The sequence below is a fragment of the Phyllostomus discolor genome, chromosome 7 (genome assembly GCF_004126475.2).
Source record: "Phyllostomus discolor isolate MPI-MPIP mPhyDis1 chromosome 7, mPhyDis1.pri.v3, whole genome shotgun sequence".
Lineage (NCBI taxonomy): Eukaryota > Metazoa > Chordata > Mammalia > Chiroptera > Phyllostomidae > Phyllostomus > Phyllostomus discolor.
This window is the reverse complement of record NC_040909.2, coordinates 95,773,448-95,788,117: the sequence shown is the minus strand read 5'-3', so window position 1 is coordinate 95,788,117 and position 14,670 is coordinate 95,773,448. Positions and strand designations below refer to the sequence as shown.

The window sequence follows — 14,670 nt, the reverse complement described above, 5'->3', positions numbered from 1 at the left end:
ATCTTATAGAAGAGAAACTAAGGGCCAGAGAGGACAAGTCATTGTTTATAGTCACACAGAGATTTGCTGTCACCAATCAGGACCAGAAACCGTTCTTTCACTCTGTGTGGTCCCAGAAATAGAAGGCAATGCCTCATTCTTAAAACAAAACCAAAAATAAAAACAAAACAAAACAACAAAAGACCCCAAAATAATACAATGAAATAAAAACAAGAATACCAGTAACCAGACAGCCACACACAGAAGAGCAGGGACTAGTTACTAGAGCATGGGATGGAAAGCCAAGGCATTTGAAACTACCACGAGTTTCCCAGGAACAAGCTCAGTGCTGGGGGCAACGGGAGGTTCGAGAGCAGGAGCACCGGTTCTAACTTGCCATATGTTTGCTATGGGGGAAAATTCAGGTAATCCATTGGAAAATGCCTTTCAGAAGAAAGTAGAACTACACAAACTATGGGAGCAAAATTTCATGAAGGAAAGAAGGGCTGATCAGGATGGTCAGCTGAAGCAGAGGGGAGAGGGACTGAAGTCCATTGGGGGTCTCGCATGTAGGTGAGAAAATGGGAGGGGAGAGACTCAGAGGCGGTGACTACAGACTTCCCTTTCAAGAAGCTTGACTCAAGAAAAGAAAGACAAAAGGGGTCACGAGGTGGGGAAGGCCTGTTTGTTTCATTTTGAGATCTGAGATTCGCCTGTGTTTTTCTTCTGAGCCAAAAGGGCTACTTCAGATATGGGGTTTAAAAATACTGGCAAGAAATGGGATAATGGACATAGGAATTCCTGGAGAGGGCAGGAGGGCATGGGGTGGAGAGCATATGTGTGTGGACTAAGCTTGGACAGGAGGGGACCCACCCTTCCTTCAAAATAGAGGGCCAGGAGGAAAAGGTGGATAGAAATGGGAGTAATTTGTAGGCAAAAAAGGCAGGAAATTAGGGGAATTCATGCCTGATGACTCTCATTATCTCTGAGATACAAAGCAAAATTATTTATAGAGAAAGGAAATGTGAGTTTGGGGTTGGGTTTTTAAATAGCCCAGAAGAGGAATGATAATAGACTTAACAGTGGGTGTACCGCTTCAGATTGGATAACTCAGATTGTAATGGACAATAAATTGTGGATTGTTCTCTATCCAGGTAGAGGAGTAGAAAATTCTAGCAAATTGTTCCACTGGTCCATTGCGTAGCATACAGTGTAGGACAGAAGGGTTAGAGAGTTGAGAGTGTTTGAAGAGGTGTCACTCAGTGTAAGCAGGAAGGGACAGAGACAAAGCCAAGAGTCCCCTGAGAGTCTTGGCCCCTTGTGGTCCATTAATGGAAAGAGAGAGAAAAGAGGGAGAGAGCTGGATAGGCAAGAAGTTTTTGGAGTGTAAACAAAGCCAGTGTGTGTTCTCAGGATTGGTTTGCAGAGGGAGAATGGGGCTGCAAGCCATGAACTGAGGGGACGGGTCACCAACGTGGATGTTGAAGTCCTCCAGAGAGATGGCAGGGGGTGACAGCTGCAAGGGAGTGACTGCTGCAAGGGATCAGTAAATGACAATTAGAACATGACAGCATCAATGGCAGATGGTCCACTAAGTGGACAGCCTTATGCATATGCTTCTGAGTACTGATCTGAAGGTAACAGCAGGGCACTGACCACAGCTTTCAGTCTTATGTGAGGGAGGCTACACAGTCTCCACTTGAAAGGCCAGGGAGAGCTGTGACCTTGGGTAGACACGAGGGGGTTCACATAGACCAGGAGGTGGCAGGAGAGCTTGTCAAAGACATGGAGTCATCTTGCTCCAGAGGACACAGAGGGAAATGAGGGGAGGTGGAAAAATACCAGGCCAAGCAGGGCTGAGATTCTAGGAGAGGAAACCAACCAGAGGCTTTGCATTTTGGGTGGTGGTGAAAGATGGCAAAGGTGAGAGGTAAGAAGGTAATTGTCTCACGGCTGCTGGTGGACTCGTGGCACCATGAGTGCCACTACCACGTGTTGTCACCTGGACTACTGTAGGATTTTAGGGGCCGGGGTGTGCAGAGTATCGTCTGTGCTTGCTTTTTGGTGGCTGTAACCTCTGCAGACCACAACCTGGCAGAGGAGGAAAGGGAAGAGATTGTATAGTATTGATAAATTGAGTTTGTGACTAGATATAAATCTTTGCCCATAAAATAATCTTTATAGATAAAAGGAGCCAGTAATAGTGATTAAGGGCTACTATACGTAAAAAGTTATTTGATACTCTATCACATTCTGAGAAGAATGATATGGGTGATTGAATTATAATGCACCGTGCCCTGTTCTGAGGTCTTCTATTTAGTCTTCTCTTCAACCCTATCATTTTTATCCTCTGCCCAGTAGAGTGAGGCGCAGATGTTAAGTAAAGTTGCTCAAGGCTAAAAAGTGAGTCAGAATTAGAACCCAGGCATCCAAGGTGAATGAATGTTCTTGATCCTGAACCACTGCTTGATGTGGTGGTGCAACATTCAGATGTGGACTCTTCATAGTTATAATCTGACAGAGACACAGGAAATGAAAACAGACCCTCAGTTCTAGGTGCAGACATCCAAATGCTACATCAGGGTTAAACCAAAAACCAGAGAGAGGCCCATTTTCCCTGAAATCTGGTGATGGCTTCTGTTTAAAGGTCCAGGCTTGGCCCTCACTCATGAGTACATTTACCTCAGGCATTCTTTCTTTCTTTTTTTTAAATTTAGAGAATTTATTTTGTTTTTAGAGCCTATATTAGTAATTTCAAACAGTTGGAAAATATAGTCTTGATTATTTTGAACTGATTGGAGTATTTTAGAGTATGCAGATTTCTTATTTCTTTTCCTTTCTCTTTGATGCCCTTTCACCTAGCATGTTTCACAGTTGGTTCACATAGAGAGAAACAGAATATAAGCATGTTGACAGCTATTCTAGCTCCTTATCAGTCATTCTCTAAAAATGTATGTGGAAGAGAAAACGGGAGTGATAACAGTGATTATCTGAGGTTATACATTATCTCTGCTGTTACTGTGCTCCTTTATCATGGGCTATTAAAACTTGGTTGAAAAGTGGAAGTAAGATTGCACTTACTATTTTTAAAAACAAAATCAAGATTACGTAATGTAAGATTCTTTTAAAGTCTCAAGTTCATTGGAACATTTTATACATGACAAAGAGGTAATGATATATGATCTTTGAAAACAGAAAGTCATGAACAGCATATTATTATTTGAGGCTACAAAGGTGGTTATAGAAATTATGTCCAGTTGTCATCAATTGTCCTGGTATCAGTGGCATTAGCATATAAAATCACATACCCACTTTTCTAAGTTAATACAATTTTTCAACATTGATAAAATTTTTATAATAATGATCTAGAAATGCCAGAGGAGAAAATGAAAGGGTTTGGGCATGTGAAGGACAATTTTGATTTAGAAATATCTTTGAAACATATATATTGCTGTATTACATGATTTGATTCATTTGCGTCACAGTGCCTTACACATAGCATGATGAATTTAGAATGGATTCTTGGAAACATCCAAGAACATATCTAATATTTGATTGTGCTAGCTTCTGTTACAACTTTAATTACCTTCAGTAAATGTTGACCTGGTTATTAATGAAAAGGTCATTTAATTATTCCCCAAGAAGGAAATTCAGGTGGACTCGATCCTCACTTCTATAATCATTTACTTTGAGTAAAAGCTAAGTATTTAATACCTTTGTGGTTATGGTGTGTGCTTTATATATTTCAGATAGGAAAAGAACATGTAGGCCTAAAGGCTGTGACTGAAATCCTTCAGGATATTCAATACAAGGTAAGGCATTGTTTTAAAGAAAATAAAAACCCTGGTTGTATAAGAGGTCCCTAAGGCCACCTTCAGGCTCGATGACTCACTAAAAGGACTCACAGAAAAGCTGCTGTTCTCATGGTTGTGCTTTACCACAGCAGAAGGACATGCATGAGGAACCAGTGCCGCAAAAAGCCATGTCCGGGAGAGTCCAGGAGAAACCAGGCCCAGCTTTCAGGGGTCCCCTCCCAGTGGTGTGGTGTGGGGATGCACCTGGTTCTCCCAGCAGTGATGTGTCATAACACGTGTGAGGTGTTGCCAACCAGGGAAGCTTCTTGAGCCATGGTGACTAGGGATTTTATTAGGGGTCATGCATTGCGTGAGGGACTGACCTCAGCCACTCAGACCCCAGCCTTCCCACCCCGACCCTCAGCCAAACTAGACATTCTTGGGATCAACTTACCTTCTCAAATTGGTATAGCATGGGCCAAGGCCTCCAGCATACAAAACACTCTGTAAGGCAGAATATCCCAGGGGCTCAGAGATTATGACACAGGAGTTTTTAAACAGCCATTTCTTATTTTTTAAACACTTTTTTTGAAAAAAATTATTTGTTTTATTTTTAAATTACAGTTGACAATACAATATTATATTAACAAGGGTCAGTCTTAAAGACAGGCCATTTTTGAAATGTGAGGATTTGAGCAACCCAGGCCTGTTGAGTTAAACTTTTCTGCCCATTGGTTATAGGAAAGTTGTGTAAATGAAACAAATAAAAATTGTGGCAGCCATACTTCACAGTATTTATATATAAAAAAAGACAAGTACACACAAACCATAAGATAGTATATCCCAGAGAAGGTGATATAGATTGATTTGACCCTGCAGTGATTAAGCCTAGCATGGCTGGGAAGCCAAGTTCTGTCATAAACAGTACCTTTTATGGTTACATTACCATCAGTAGAATCTGAGTGGCCTTGGAGGGGAGTAGTTTAATCCTGCATGGATACTTGTGGCACAGCATACTGATCCAAAGACCCAAAGGCAATGCTAAAACCCATTTGGGAATGAAGTCTCATTAACTTTATGCTAGCACTAACCCAGAGAATGTTGAACCAGGTAAAGAACCTCTACCAAAGATCTTCTGAGCAGCCTCAGAATGAATCCAGGTACCAAGGGAAAGCGCAGAGAGTCAAAGAAACTGGTAAAAGGGGACATGTTTTGACTGAAATTTGTCTGAAAAAAATAGGTGGAGAAACTTTCCTTTATTTCTTCAGCTAATATGACATAAATCATTACAGAATTCAGGAGGATGGTGGGAGGCAAGTGATCTGGATTCTGACATGTCCAATAGTCTCTAAAAGTAAGGAAGAGACATAGAGCTCGTGCATTAATGTTCCCTGGTATGTCTGCATTCACAGAGTAAATCTGTGGGGGATGTCCAACTGCCATGACAAGTCTGTCTGCCTCAAAGGCCTGAGTGATTTAAATGGGAAAAAACACAATAAAGAATAAAATAAAAGAACATTAATTTATAATTTTGATATTAAAAACATAAAATAAGATAAAATCTCAGCACAAGATCACAAAAAATAAAATAAAATAAAGGCACACAAAGGACTTCAAAAAATTAACACTATTTAAAATAGTGATCATTAATATGAATTACTGAGTAAGGCACACATATTTTTGTTGAAAATTAAATCTGGCTTTGGTAAAGGTTGACTGAAGTTGAATGTTTTCATTCATGTGTCAGATCTTTCTGTCTGGAGGAGGAGAGCATGTGGAAGAGGTCCTAGGGATGAATTGCCAAATCCAAATGGGACAAAATAAGAATTTGGGAGGCGGGTTGTGATGCCAAGATCAAAGCACCAGACGGAAAGTTCAGTCAAAATAATTACATCAGGGTTCAGGCATTTACCTCCAAAGCCCGAGTCTCTGCTATGGACATTCTAGGCCCAGGAAAAGTAGGACAGATACTAGATTGACAGTTGCCAGTTCCTGACAGCAGGAACTGCAGGGAGAACTAAACTGCAGTAGAAAAGCAGACTCAGAGCAGGAGTCTTGTTGGAACCAGACTCTGTTGCTCCAGTGAGAAGGCAGCATGAGACACAAATCTGTGGGGTCCGATGATGTCATTCACAGAAAACTTCAACTTGAATTTTGAGTGCTAGTAACTCTTTTATTGTAAAATTAAGAATGTTTTTTAACATGGGGTAATTTTTTTTTCCTTTTTTTAGGGGAAGTCCAAAATAATACCCTGCTTTAATCCTAACACTTTATTACCAGGTAAGTGTGCATCTGATTGCATAAGATGAATTTTGACTGTGGATATGAGTACATTGCTCTCCTCAGAATGTATAACTATATATATTATTAGTTAATATAATTTCTTTAGTATGTATATATTCTCTATACTAGGTAAACCTTTTGAAAATAAAATACCACTAGTTCTATGAATCCATGAAGGGTTTCCTTTTTGTAAAAATTGCATCAGCATAATAAGATAACCTTGGTATACTTCTAAAATTGATCACTAAAGCTTTTATTAACCTCTAGAGTAAAATAAACTTTACATTGAATTTTATAAGGCAACCTCTTTGCAGTGATTATTTAGGTATGCCCAAATGGGCAAGAATTGTGTGTAAAATACTCAGAATATAATTTGTAGTTGAAGGTTGATTTGTACAAAGTTTTGGTCCTTGCAAATCTTTGCCTAAAGTATGTGGAATTTCTTTTTTTAAAAATATTTTTTAAAAGATTTTATTATTTATTTATAGAGAGATGAGAAGGGAGGGAGAAAGAAAGAAAGAGAAACATTGATGTGTGAGGGAAACATTGACTGGTTGCCTCTCACATGCCTCCAGTCAGGGACCTGGCCTGCAACCCAAGCATGTGCCCTGACTGGGAATGGAATTGGTGACCCTTTAGTTCACAGAGTGGCACTCAATCCACTGAGCCACACCAGTCAGGGCAAAATTTCTTAATATTTCAAATAAAATCAAATAGGTTGATGCATTGTATCTTCTACTTTCTATGTGTAATTGCTTTACAACAAAAATGGACATTTATCCATCATATTTAATCATGAGTTCCTCTGATGCAGAGCTATAACATTCCATAAGAATAACTTTTTGTCTATCATAATATGCTTTTTAAATTTTGCTGTTGAAGAAGCAATATAGATAAAAGCTAGAACAGAATGGTTAAAAACACCATTGAAGCCAGACTGCTTTGGTTTAAATCCTGGCTCTGCCAGTTATTAGCCCAGTGTCCTTGGGCAAATTATGTAACCCTCTGTGATCGGTTTCTCCATCTGAAAAAATGGGGATCATAATAGGACTTATGTCATTGATTAGTTGTAAGGATTAAATGAGTAAATGTAGAATAGAACCTTACATGTATCAAGCTTTCAGTAAATATTATGTATAATTAAGTAAATCCTCCAATAAAGTAAAAAAACAAACCATGAATACATTTCTGCCAAAGTGACTAAACTTGATATATAGGTACATACCAAGTTTTATCAAGTTTATATATATTAAGTTTGTACATCAAGTTTACACAACCATATTTGGATACACATAATAAACTGTCGATAGAAATCTCTATAAATAATAGAGGACTCATCATGTTTTCTATCAATTCTTTTCTTTATGATGATTAGTTTAAAAATACATGTAAGCCAGTGTCCCAGGTTCGATTCCCAGCTAGGGTACATTCCTGGGTTGCAGGCCATAACCCCCAGCAACCGCACATTGATCTCTCTCTCTCTCTCTCTCTCTCCCTCCCTCCCTTCCCTCTCTAAAAATAAATAAATAAAATATTTTTAAAAAATACATGTAAGCCTTCATTTTAAAAATGACATCAATCTGAGAAGTATTATTTGGAAAATTTGTAATTTTGAAAATTATTGTTTTGAGTTTTCAAAATTATGATTAATTAACTTGCCTTTTTGTGACATGTCCACCTGGCTGCACAGACCCTCTGCTGCGTGATTACTGGGTGTACGAAGGCTCGCTCACCATTCCACCATGCAGTGAAGGCGTCACCTGGATATTATTCCGATACCCTTTAACTATATCCCAGCTACAGGTGAGTGTGGTACCTTAAATCTCTGAGAATGAAGTTCTGAGTTAAAGGTTAAATGTTGTTTCTGTAAAAGGGAAGTGTCTGTTTCCTGTGTAAACTCTCTTCAGATCAGTCACATCTCTGTGGATGAAAGTTAAATGTCTCGAGCTTGTGAAAGCAATTGAAAGGTCAAGGATGAACAAAACCCAGTAATCCTTTATGATCTGTGTTTTAAAAGTCAGTTTTTATGACATAAATAGAAGTCACTGAAATAGTCAAACTTTTGATCAGTATAGTCATTCCTGTGTGTGGGTTTCCCAAGCATGGAGAGGAAGAAGGTCTTGGAAGTAAAGTGGCAATGCTGGTTTCTGCTGTAAGTCACAGGTGGGCTTAGAATTAGTTCTTTGTGGGCTAGCACAAGAACACATCTGTGGGGAGAAAGGTAAGAGAGTTGGAAAGAATACCCTGGAAAGTTCTGGATTGTTCTGTAGCCCCATGTTTGGTCCCCTACCTCCCACCTTGGGCTCTGCATAGGTGTTCTAAGTGCTCCTCGGTAAACGGCCGTATCTTCCTAAAGGGGAGACTGCCAAAGGAATGTGTATTTGAAGTAATAATCTCAACTGCTTTAGAAAATAGATGACTTTCCAGTTAGCTATAGCTTTTCAAGAGAAAAGATTTAGATGCAGTTATCACAAAGCTCCCAATAGCATCTGTTTAGAGGGCAGATGTTAAAGCAGGCAGCAGTATCAAAAAGTACACACACACACTCAGACACGTGCATGTATACTAAAATGCAATTTAGGGTGAGTTAGAAAAAATTATTGAATATAATCTTAAGAGAATATGTGTCAGTCTGTCCTTGACTTGAAGGTTGCACTGTTGCTGCTCTATAATTTCAGAGAAAGCAGAGCAAAAATAGAAAATGTCTAGAGAGGACAGTAAAAATGAGAATCTAAATGAAAAATTGAGGTCTCATATTATTGTACTTAAGAAGAACAGAAAAGGAGATAAAGAGAAAGTGAGAAATGATATATACAATAAAAGGAATAGTGAATGGCAGGTGGAGTCTCACACAGATGATGATATTGAGAAAAATAAAACTTTGTGTTGAAGAAAAGAGTATTTCATTCTATAGGGTTAACATGTGATTAAGCTGCTGGGTATTATGATGGAAGCAATTGCTATCTTGAATACATCATCTGCCACGGGATAATGTCTGCACTAGCAACACTGAAAAACAAACTCTCGGTCATAATGCTTTCCTGTGAAGTACACAGCAGCTTGATTCAAGGAGGAGTTTTCTGCTGAAGTGTGCGGTTGACAATTAAACATGGCATGGAACATTTACATCTTCTTGAGTACAAAGAATTCTAGAATATGGAATTGGAAGTGCCTGCTTAGTTGAGTTTTTTATATTGTGCTTGGTTAGCAAGCAATACCATATGCCAGGGAAAAACACACAATTGGATGAATTTGAATGAGTGTAATTTTCTTTTTTTTATGATCAATAACCATCGAATTACTTTAAGATAAACAGTGTTCTAAGCATTAGAAAGCCAAGTAAAATTTTTTTCAGCTATATTGTGTTTGGAGATGAGATTCCACGAAGATAATAATTTCATCAGATCTGACAACGGAAATTGTAAAACACATTCTGACTTCACAGAGCCATTGCAATATGAACAATACTCAGAATTGATAAAATGTGGTATTTCAATACAATTGCATATATGCAAATATTTGTGCACACACGTGAACACACACATAGACTGATAATTAAATTTTACCCTCCTTTTTCTGCTTTTTTCTCCCCCTTTTCTGCATTTTCCTATTAATCTATTTCTTTTTTAAAAAGATTTTATTTATTTATTTTTAGAGAAAGGGGAAGTTAGGGAGAAAGAGAGGGGGAAAAACACCAATGTGTGAGAGATACATAGATCAGTTGCCTCTTGCATAACCCAAACTGGGGACCCAGCCTGCAACCTAGGCATGTGCCCTGACTGGGAATTGAATCTTTCAGTTCACAGGCCAGCACTCAATCTACTGTGCCACACTAGCCACGGCTATTTCTATTTCTTAACTTACCTGCTTTCTCAAATTAAATGTGTCTGTCTTTGTCATTTCTTGTCCCTTTCAACAACAAGTAACACCAATGAAACAAAAAGAATATGGAATATGTTAATTATTTTTTAATTATCATTTTTTAATATATTTTATTGATTATGTTATTGCAGTTGCCCCATTCCCCCCTTCACTCCCCTCTACCCTGCACAACCTCTCCCACCCACATTCCTCCCCTTTAGTTCATGTCCATGTGTCATAATTTCTTTAGCTTCTACATTTCCCATACTATTCTTACCCTCCCCCTATTTTCTACCTACCATCTATGCTACTTATCCTCTATACCTTTTTCCCCTCTCTCCTTCTCCCACTCCCCTGTTGCTAACCCTCCATGTGATCTCCATTTCTGTGGTTCTGTTCCTGTTCTAGTTGTTTGCTTAGTTTCTTTTTGTTTTTGTTTTAGGTGTGGTTGTTAATATTTGTGAGTTTGCTGTAATTTTACTATACATGTTTTTTATCTTCTTTTTCTTAGATAAGTCCCTTTAACATTTCATAAAATAAGGGCTTGGTGAGGATGAACTCCTTTAACTTGACTTTATCTGGAAGCACTTTATCTGCCCTTCCATTCTAAATGAAAGCTTTGCTGGATAGATCAAGCTGGGATGTAGGTCCTTGCCTTTCATGACTTGTACTCCTTTCTAGTCCCTTCTTGCCTTTAAGATCTCTTTTGAGAAATCAGCTGACAGTCTGATGGGAACTCCTTTATAGGTAACTGTCCCCTTATCTCTTGCTGCTTCTAGGATTCTCTTCTTCATTTTTACCTTGGCTAATGTAATTATGATGTGCCTTGGTGTGTTTCTCCTTAGGTCCAACTTCTTTGGGACTCTTTGAGCTTCCTGGACTTCCTGGAAGTCTATTTCCTTTGACAGAATGGGGAAGTTCTCCTTTATTATTTGTTCAAATAACTTTTCGACTTGTTGCTCTTCTTCTTCTCCTTCTGCTAACCCTATAATTTGGATGTTGGAACATTTAGAGATGTCCTGGAGGTTCCTAAGCTTCTCCTCATTTTTTTGAATTCTTATCTCCATTCTTTTCTGTGTGGTTGTTTCTTTCTTCCTTCTGGTCCACTCCATTGATTTGAGTCCCAGTTTCCTTCCCATCACTATTGGTTCCCTGTGCATTTTCCTTCATTTCTCTTATGGTAGCCTTCATTTTTTCATCTAATTTGCAACCAAATTCAACCAATTCTGTGAGCATCTTGATCACTAGTGCTTTGAACTGTGCATCTGATAGGTTGGCTATCTTTTGGTCGCTTAAAAATATTGGCTCTGGTCTTTGATTTGTACTTTGGTTTGAGCCTTTTTTTTTTTTTTTTTTGGTTTGGTCACACATGTTATGTATGAGGGGCGGACCCTTAGGTGTTCTCCAGGGCAAGACAACACAGCTGTTGGGTTGTGACGCTGTATGTGGGGGTGGGGTCCGAGAGGGGACAATGGTGCTTGCTCCTCTCTCCATCCAATTTCAGTCCCTTCTGCTGCTTCCCCCAAGCTAACTGGACCTTTCTGGTGCTAATATCCATGTGGGTGGGCTTGTGTACATTCTAGGACCCCGTGGGTCTCTCCCATACACTCTCCTGTGGGGCTGGGAGTCTCTCCCTGAGCCTTAATCCCCACAGGTGTTTTCAATCAGTGTCCTGAGGTTCTATTTCCTGGTGCTGGGGCCCTGGGTTGCATGGTCTGTCTCACTGCCCGATTTCGCCTCATGTATCTGCGTGTGAATGTGGGACAGCCAGGCGCCTTGTGCGCAGTGCCTCCCCTCACAGTCGCCTCCTCACTGGGTTTGCCAGCCGCCTGTGTGGTTGGAATGTCTTACGCACCCAGGATATGTTACACGTTGCTTTTTGAGCCTCCACTCCTCTTTGCAGGGCTGCCAGACTCCGCCCCTCCTACCAGTCTGGATGAATGTGTATATTTTAACTCCCTGGTTGTCTGACTTCCATACAGTTCAATTTTCTGTCAGATCTGGTTGTTATCTTGTTTCTAAATTGTTGCTGACCTTATTTTGGTTGTGCAGGGAGACACAGTGTGTCTACCTACTCCTCCATCTTGGCTGGAAGTCCAGAATATGTTAATTATTTTTCACGGTGTGGATACAGGTCTGTTAGAATTGGAAAACCACTTCAACTTTGTCTCTTTTCAGTCTTACCTCCTCTTCATCTGTCCCCATCCCATATTTCCTGTGGATTGAGATGTGGGACTCTTCTTAGCTCCAGACACCTGAGTTAAGGCACAGTGTGTGTGTGGCAGGTGGGATCTGGGAGCACATCGGGGCCTGGACAGCTAGGGGTCTGATTATATCCAGGAGTCCTCAGCAGGCCTTTCTTGTCTTTGTGTTCTACATGTGGTTTGAGGGGCTGTTAACCCTCAAACCAGGTTGCTATAGGACAACAGCATGGTCATGTTTGAAATGAATTCAAGTGTGTTGGAACAATTGTTGCAAGCTTTTTTTCCCCTGTATCCATGATTCTCAATCAATTCCCTGGAGGGCTTGTTAAAGTGAAGATGCTGGGCCTCACACCAGAGTTGCTGATTTGGTAGGTCTAGGGCAGGAACTTATTCCAGGAAACACACTTTAAGAACTGCTGTTTTTCATCTGCCGGCATTTATCTCCATGTGTAATTTCCACTCCAACACTAAAACGGTGTTTCTGAAGGGTGACACTAGACCAGCCCTATCCCATAGAAACATGATGTGAGCTAACTATGAAGATGAAAATTTCTAGTAGCCCCAGTAAAAAAGTCAAAATAAAAGGTGAAATTAATTCAAGTTGTCTATTTTAACATAATATATTGAAAGTATCATTTTAACATGGATGTAATCACATCAGTGAGTTTCTATTTTTACATTCTTTTTTCATAGTGACTTTCAGTGTTTATTCAGCACATCTCAGCGTGGACTGGCTGCATTTCAAGTGCTTGGTGGCCGGCCCCCTAGGACTGGTGGCTGCTGTGCTGGGCAGTGTAATTTTGAGATTCGCTCTTTCCTTGAAGACTCCCTCTTTCCTTTCTTAACATGTACTATTTTTAGGAATTTGTGGGAAATTTTGTGTCTGTTTCTTCAGTGTCTTTCATGATACAGAGCACATCCCCTGTGGTCATATACTCTGCAATCTGTAAATCTTGAGTCAGTTTCAGTGTGTGTGGCTCATCAGTAATTGTCCTACAGTGATGAGGGCGAGACAGTGGCAGAGACCAGGCTGGGGACTGGAATAAGAGGAAAGTTTACCTCTATGTTCTGGGGAAAAAATGTTCTCTAAGCTCTTTCTCAGAAAATAAAAAAGATCAGATTAAGGAGTAAGTGATAGAATGAGGGTTGGTTTATGAACAAGAGTTCAGTAAGAAAGGGGAAGCAATGTTTTGAGAAAGACAGTGAAGACAATGAAACAAAAGCAAGGCTGCGGTACGTGGAAGGTGCATATTACATAAAATCTCACAATATACATATATATATGCAGACTGTTGGAGTACAGCTTGCTTTTGACTCTTTCATTGCTACCCTAATGAATTATATTACTGTAATTCATGTATCATCATTGCCTGATGATAAAAGAAGATGAGAACACCACCTTTTATGTGTTTTTTCTCTTTTAACATGATGACACATAAGATGTAAATTACAATAAGTCAGTTAGCAGATGCACATAGGATTTTGGGAACTCCTAACAATAACGAGTGTCAAACCTCAAACCCTGGACATTAGCACTTTAAATGCATTCATAAAGAAAGCAGCGTTAAAGCTGAACTTTGAAACTCCTGGTCCACGAGTCAGCGAAGGTTGGAAAAAGCGTCTTACTTAGACCAATGGGAGTGCAACCCGAGTTCAGAGAACAGTGGCTGTTCAACCCTGCTGCCTTCAGAAGATGAGGGTTTGTCTCTGAAGTGTTGGACCTCTGCTGTTTCTCTCTCTCTTTTAAACTGGTTAAAAACAAACACCATGTTTAAGCAGAGTAGCATTAAAAATTGATGAAGTCATATGTACTGATATATATGATAATGACTGCCTCTGTAGTGCCCTGACATTTGAGTTTTGTTGAAGGCTTTTATCCTGAGGTACTTTCTGTTCATTTCTTGCTCTCTCTCACATCAGTGTGGGACAACGCAGTAGGCACTCAAAACCATTTGAAGTGACTAAAGGGTTTGAGGGGTGGTTACTTCAGAAAAAAAATGGCATTTCAGAAAGATGTGTTTTTCCCTCGATCTCTGTTGATGTTTGAAGTCTTCAAAGCATTGCTATGATCAGAGAAAAACCTTTCTTGTGAAATAGTTCTCTCTAGGAATGTAGTGACTTGAGACTGGCTCACTGTTGATTCAGATCCCCTCGTCTAGAAGCTGCTTTTACTGAAGGTGCTGCCAGCTGAGGCCTGGAGCTTGGAAGAGTGGTCTTCAGTACAGAATATGTAAATATAAATTAACCTAGCTTTAAAATGAACTTCAAAGTCCATAAAAATGGAGTGTTTTTAAAACTATGTAGAAGCCATCAAGTTTCTAGGTCATGCTGTTCATTGAAACATAGGATTACATGTACAGTGAATGTGAAGAGAGATGACTTTCCGTTTTCTCAGTCTACTGGTTTATTATTTCCAATCTACTTTTTTTGTTAAATACTTATCCATAACGCTAAAAGTTTCACTTCAAAAAAAGTTGGCTAGTAGTTATCAAATACTTCTGTGTGCTTGAAACTACACTGAATAATTTTCCAGAATCCTCCTACTTACT

The 14,670-nt window shown here is 39.5% G+C and overlaps 1 protein-coding gene across 4 annotated transcripts in view; it reads left to right on the top strand.

Moving 5' to 3' along the window:
- Window positions 1-14,670, top strand: part of CA8 (carbonic anhydrase 8) — a 111,969-nt gene that overhangs the window by 72,724 nt on the left and 24,575 nt on the right. For all 4 annotated transcript variants that reach the window (XR_004904352.1, XM_028534030.2, XM_036031141.1 and 1 more), the window contains exons 5-7: window positions 3,729-3,791; window positions 6,005-6,053; window positions 7,747-7,859. Coding sequence is in view for 3 of the 4 variants with exons in the window: in XM_028534030.2 (XP_028389831.1) it covers window positions 3,729-3,791; window positions 6,005-6,053; window positions 7,747-7,859 (225 nt within the window). In the remaining variant the exon portion in view is untranslated. The remainder of the gene's footprint in view (window positions 1-3,728; window positions 3,792-6,004; window positions 6,054-7,746; window positions 7,860-14,670) is intronic.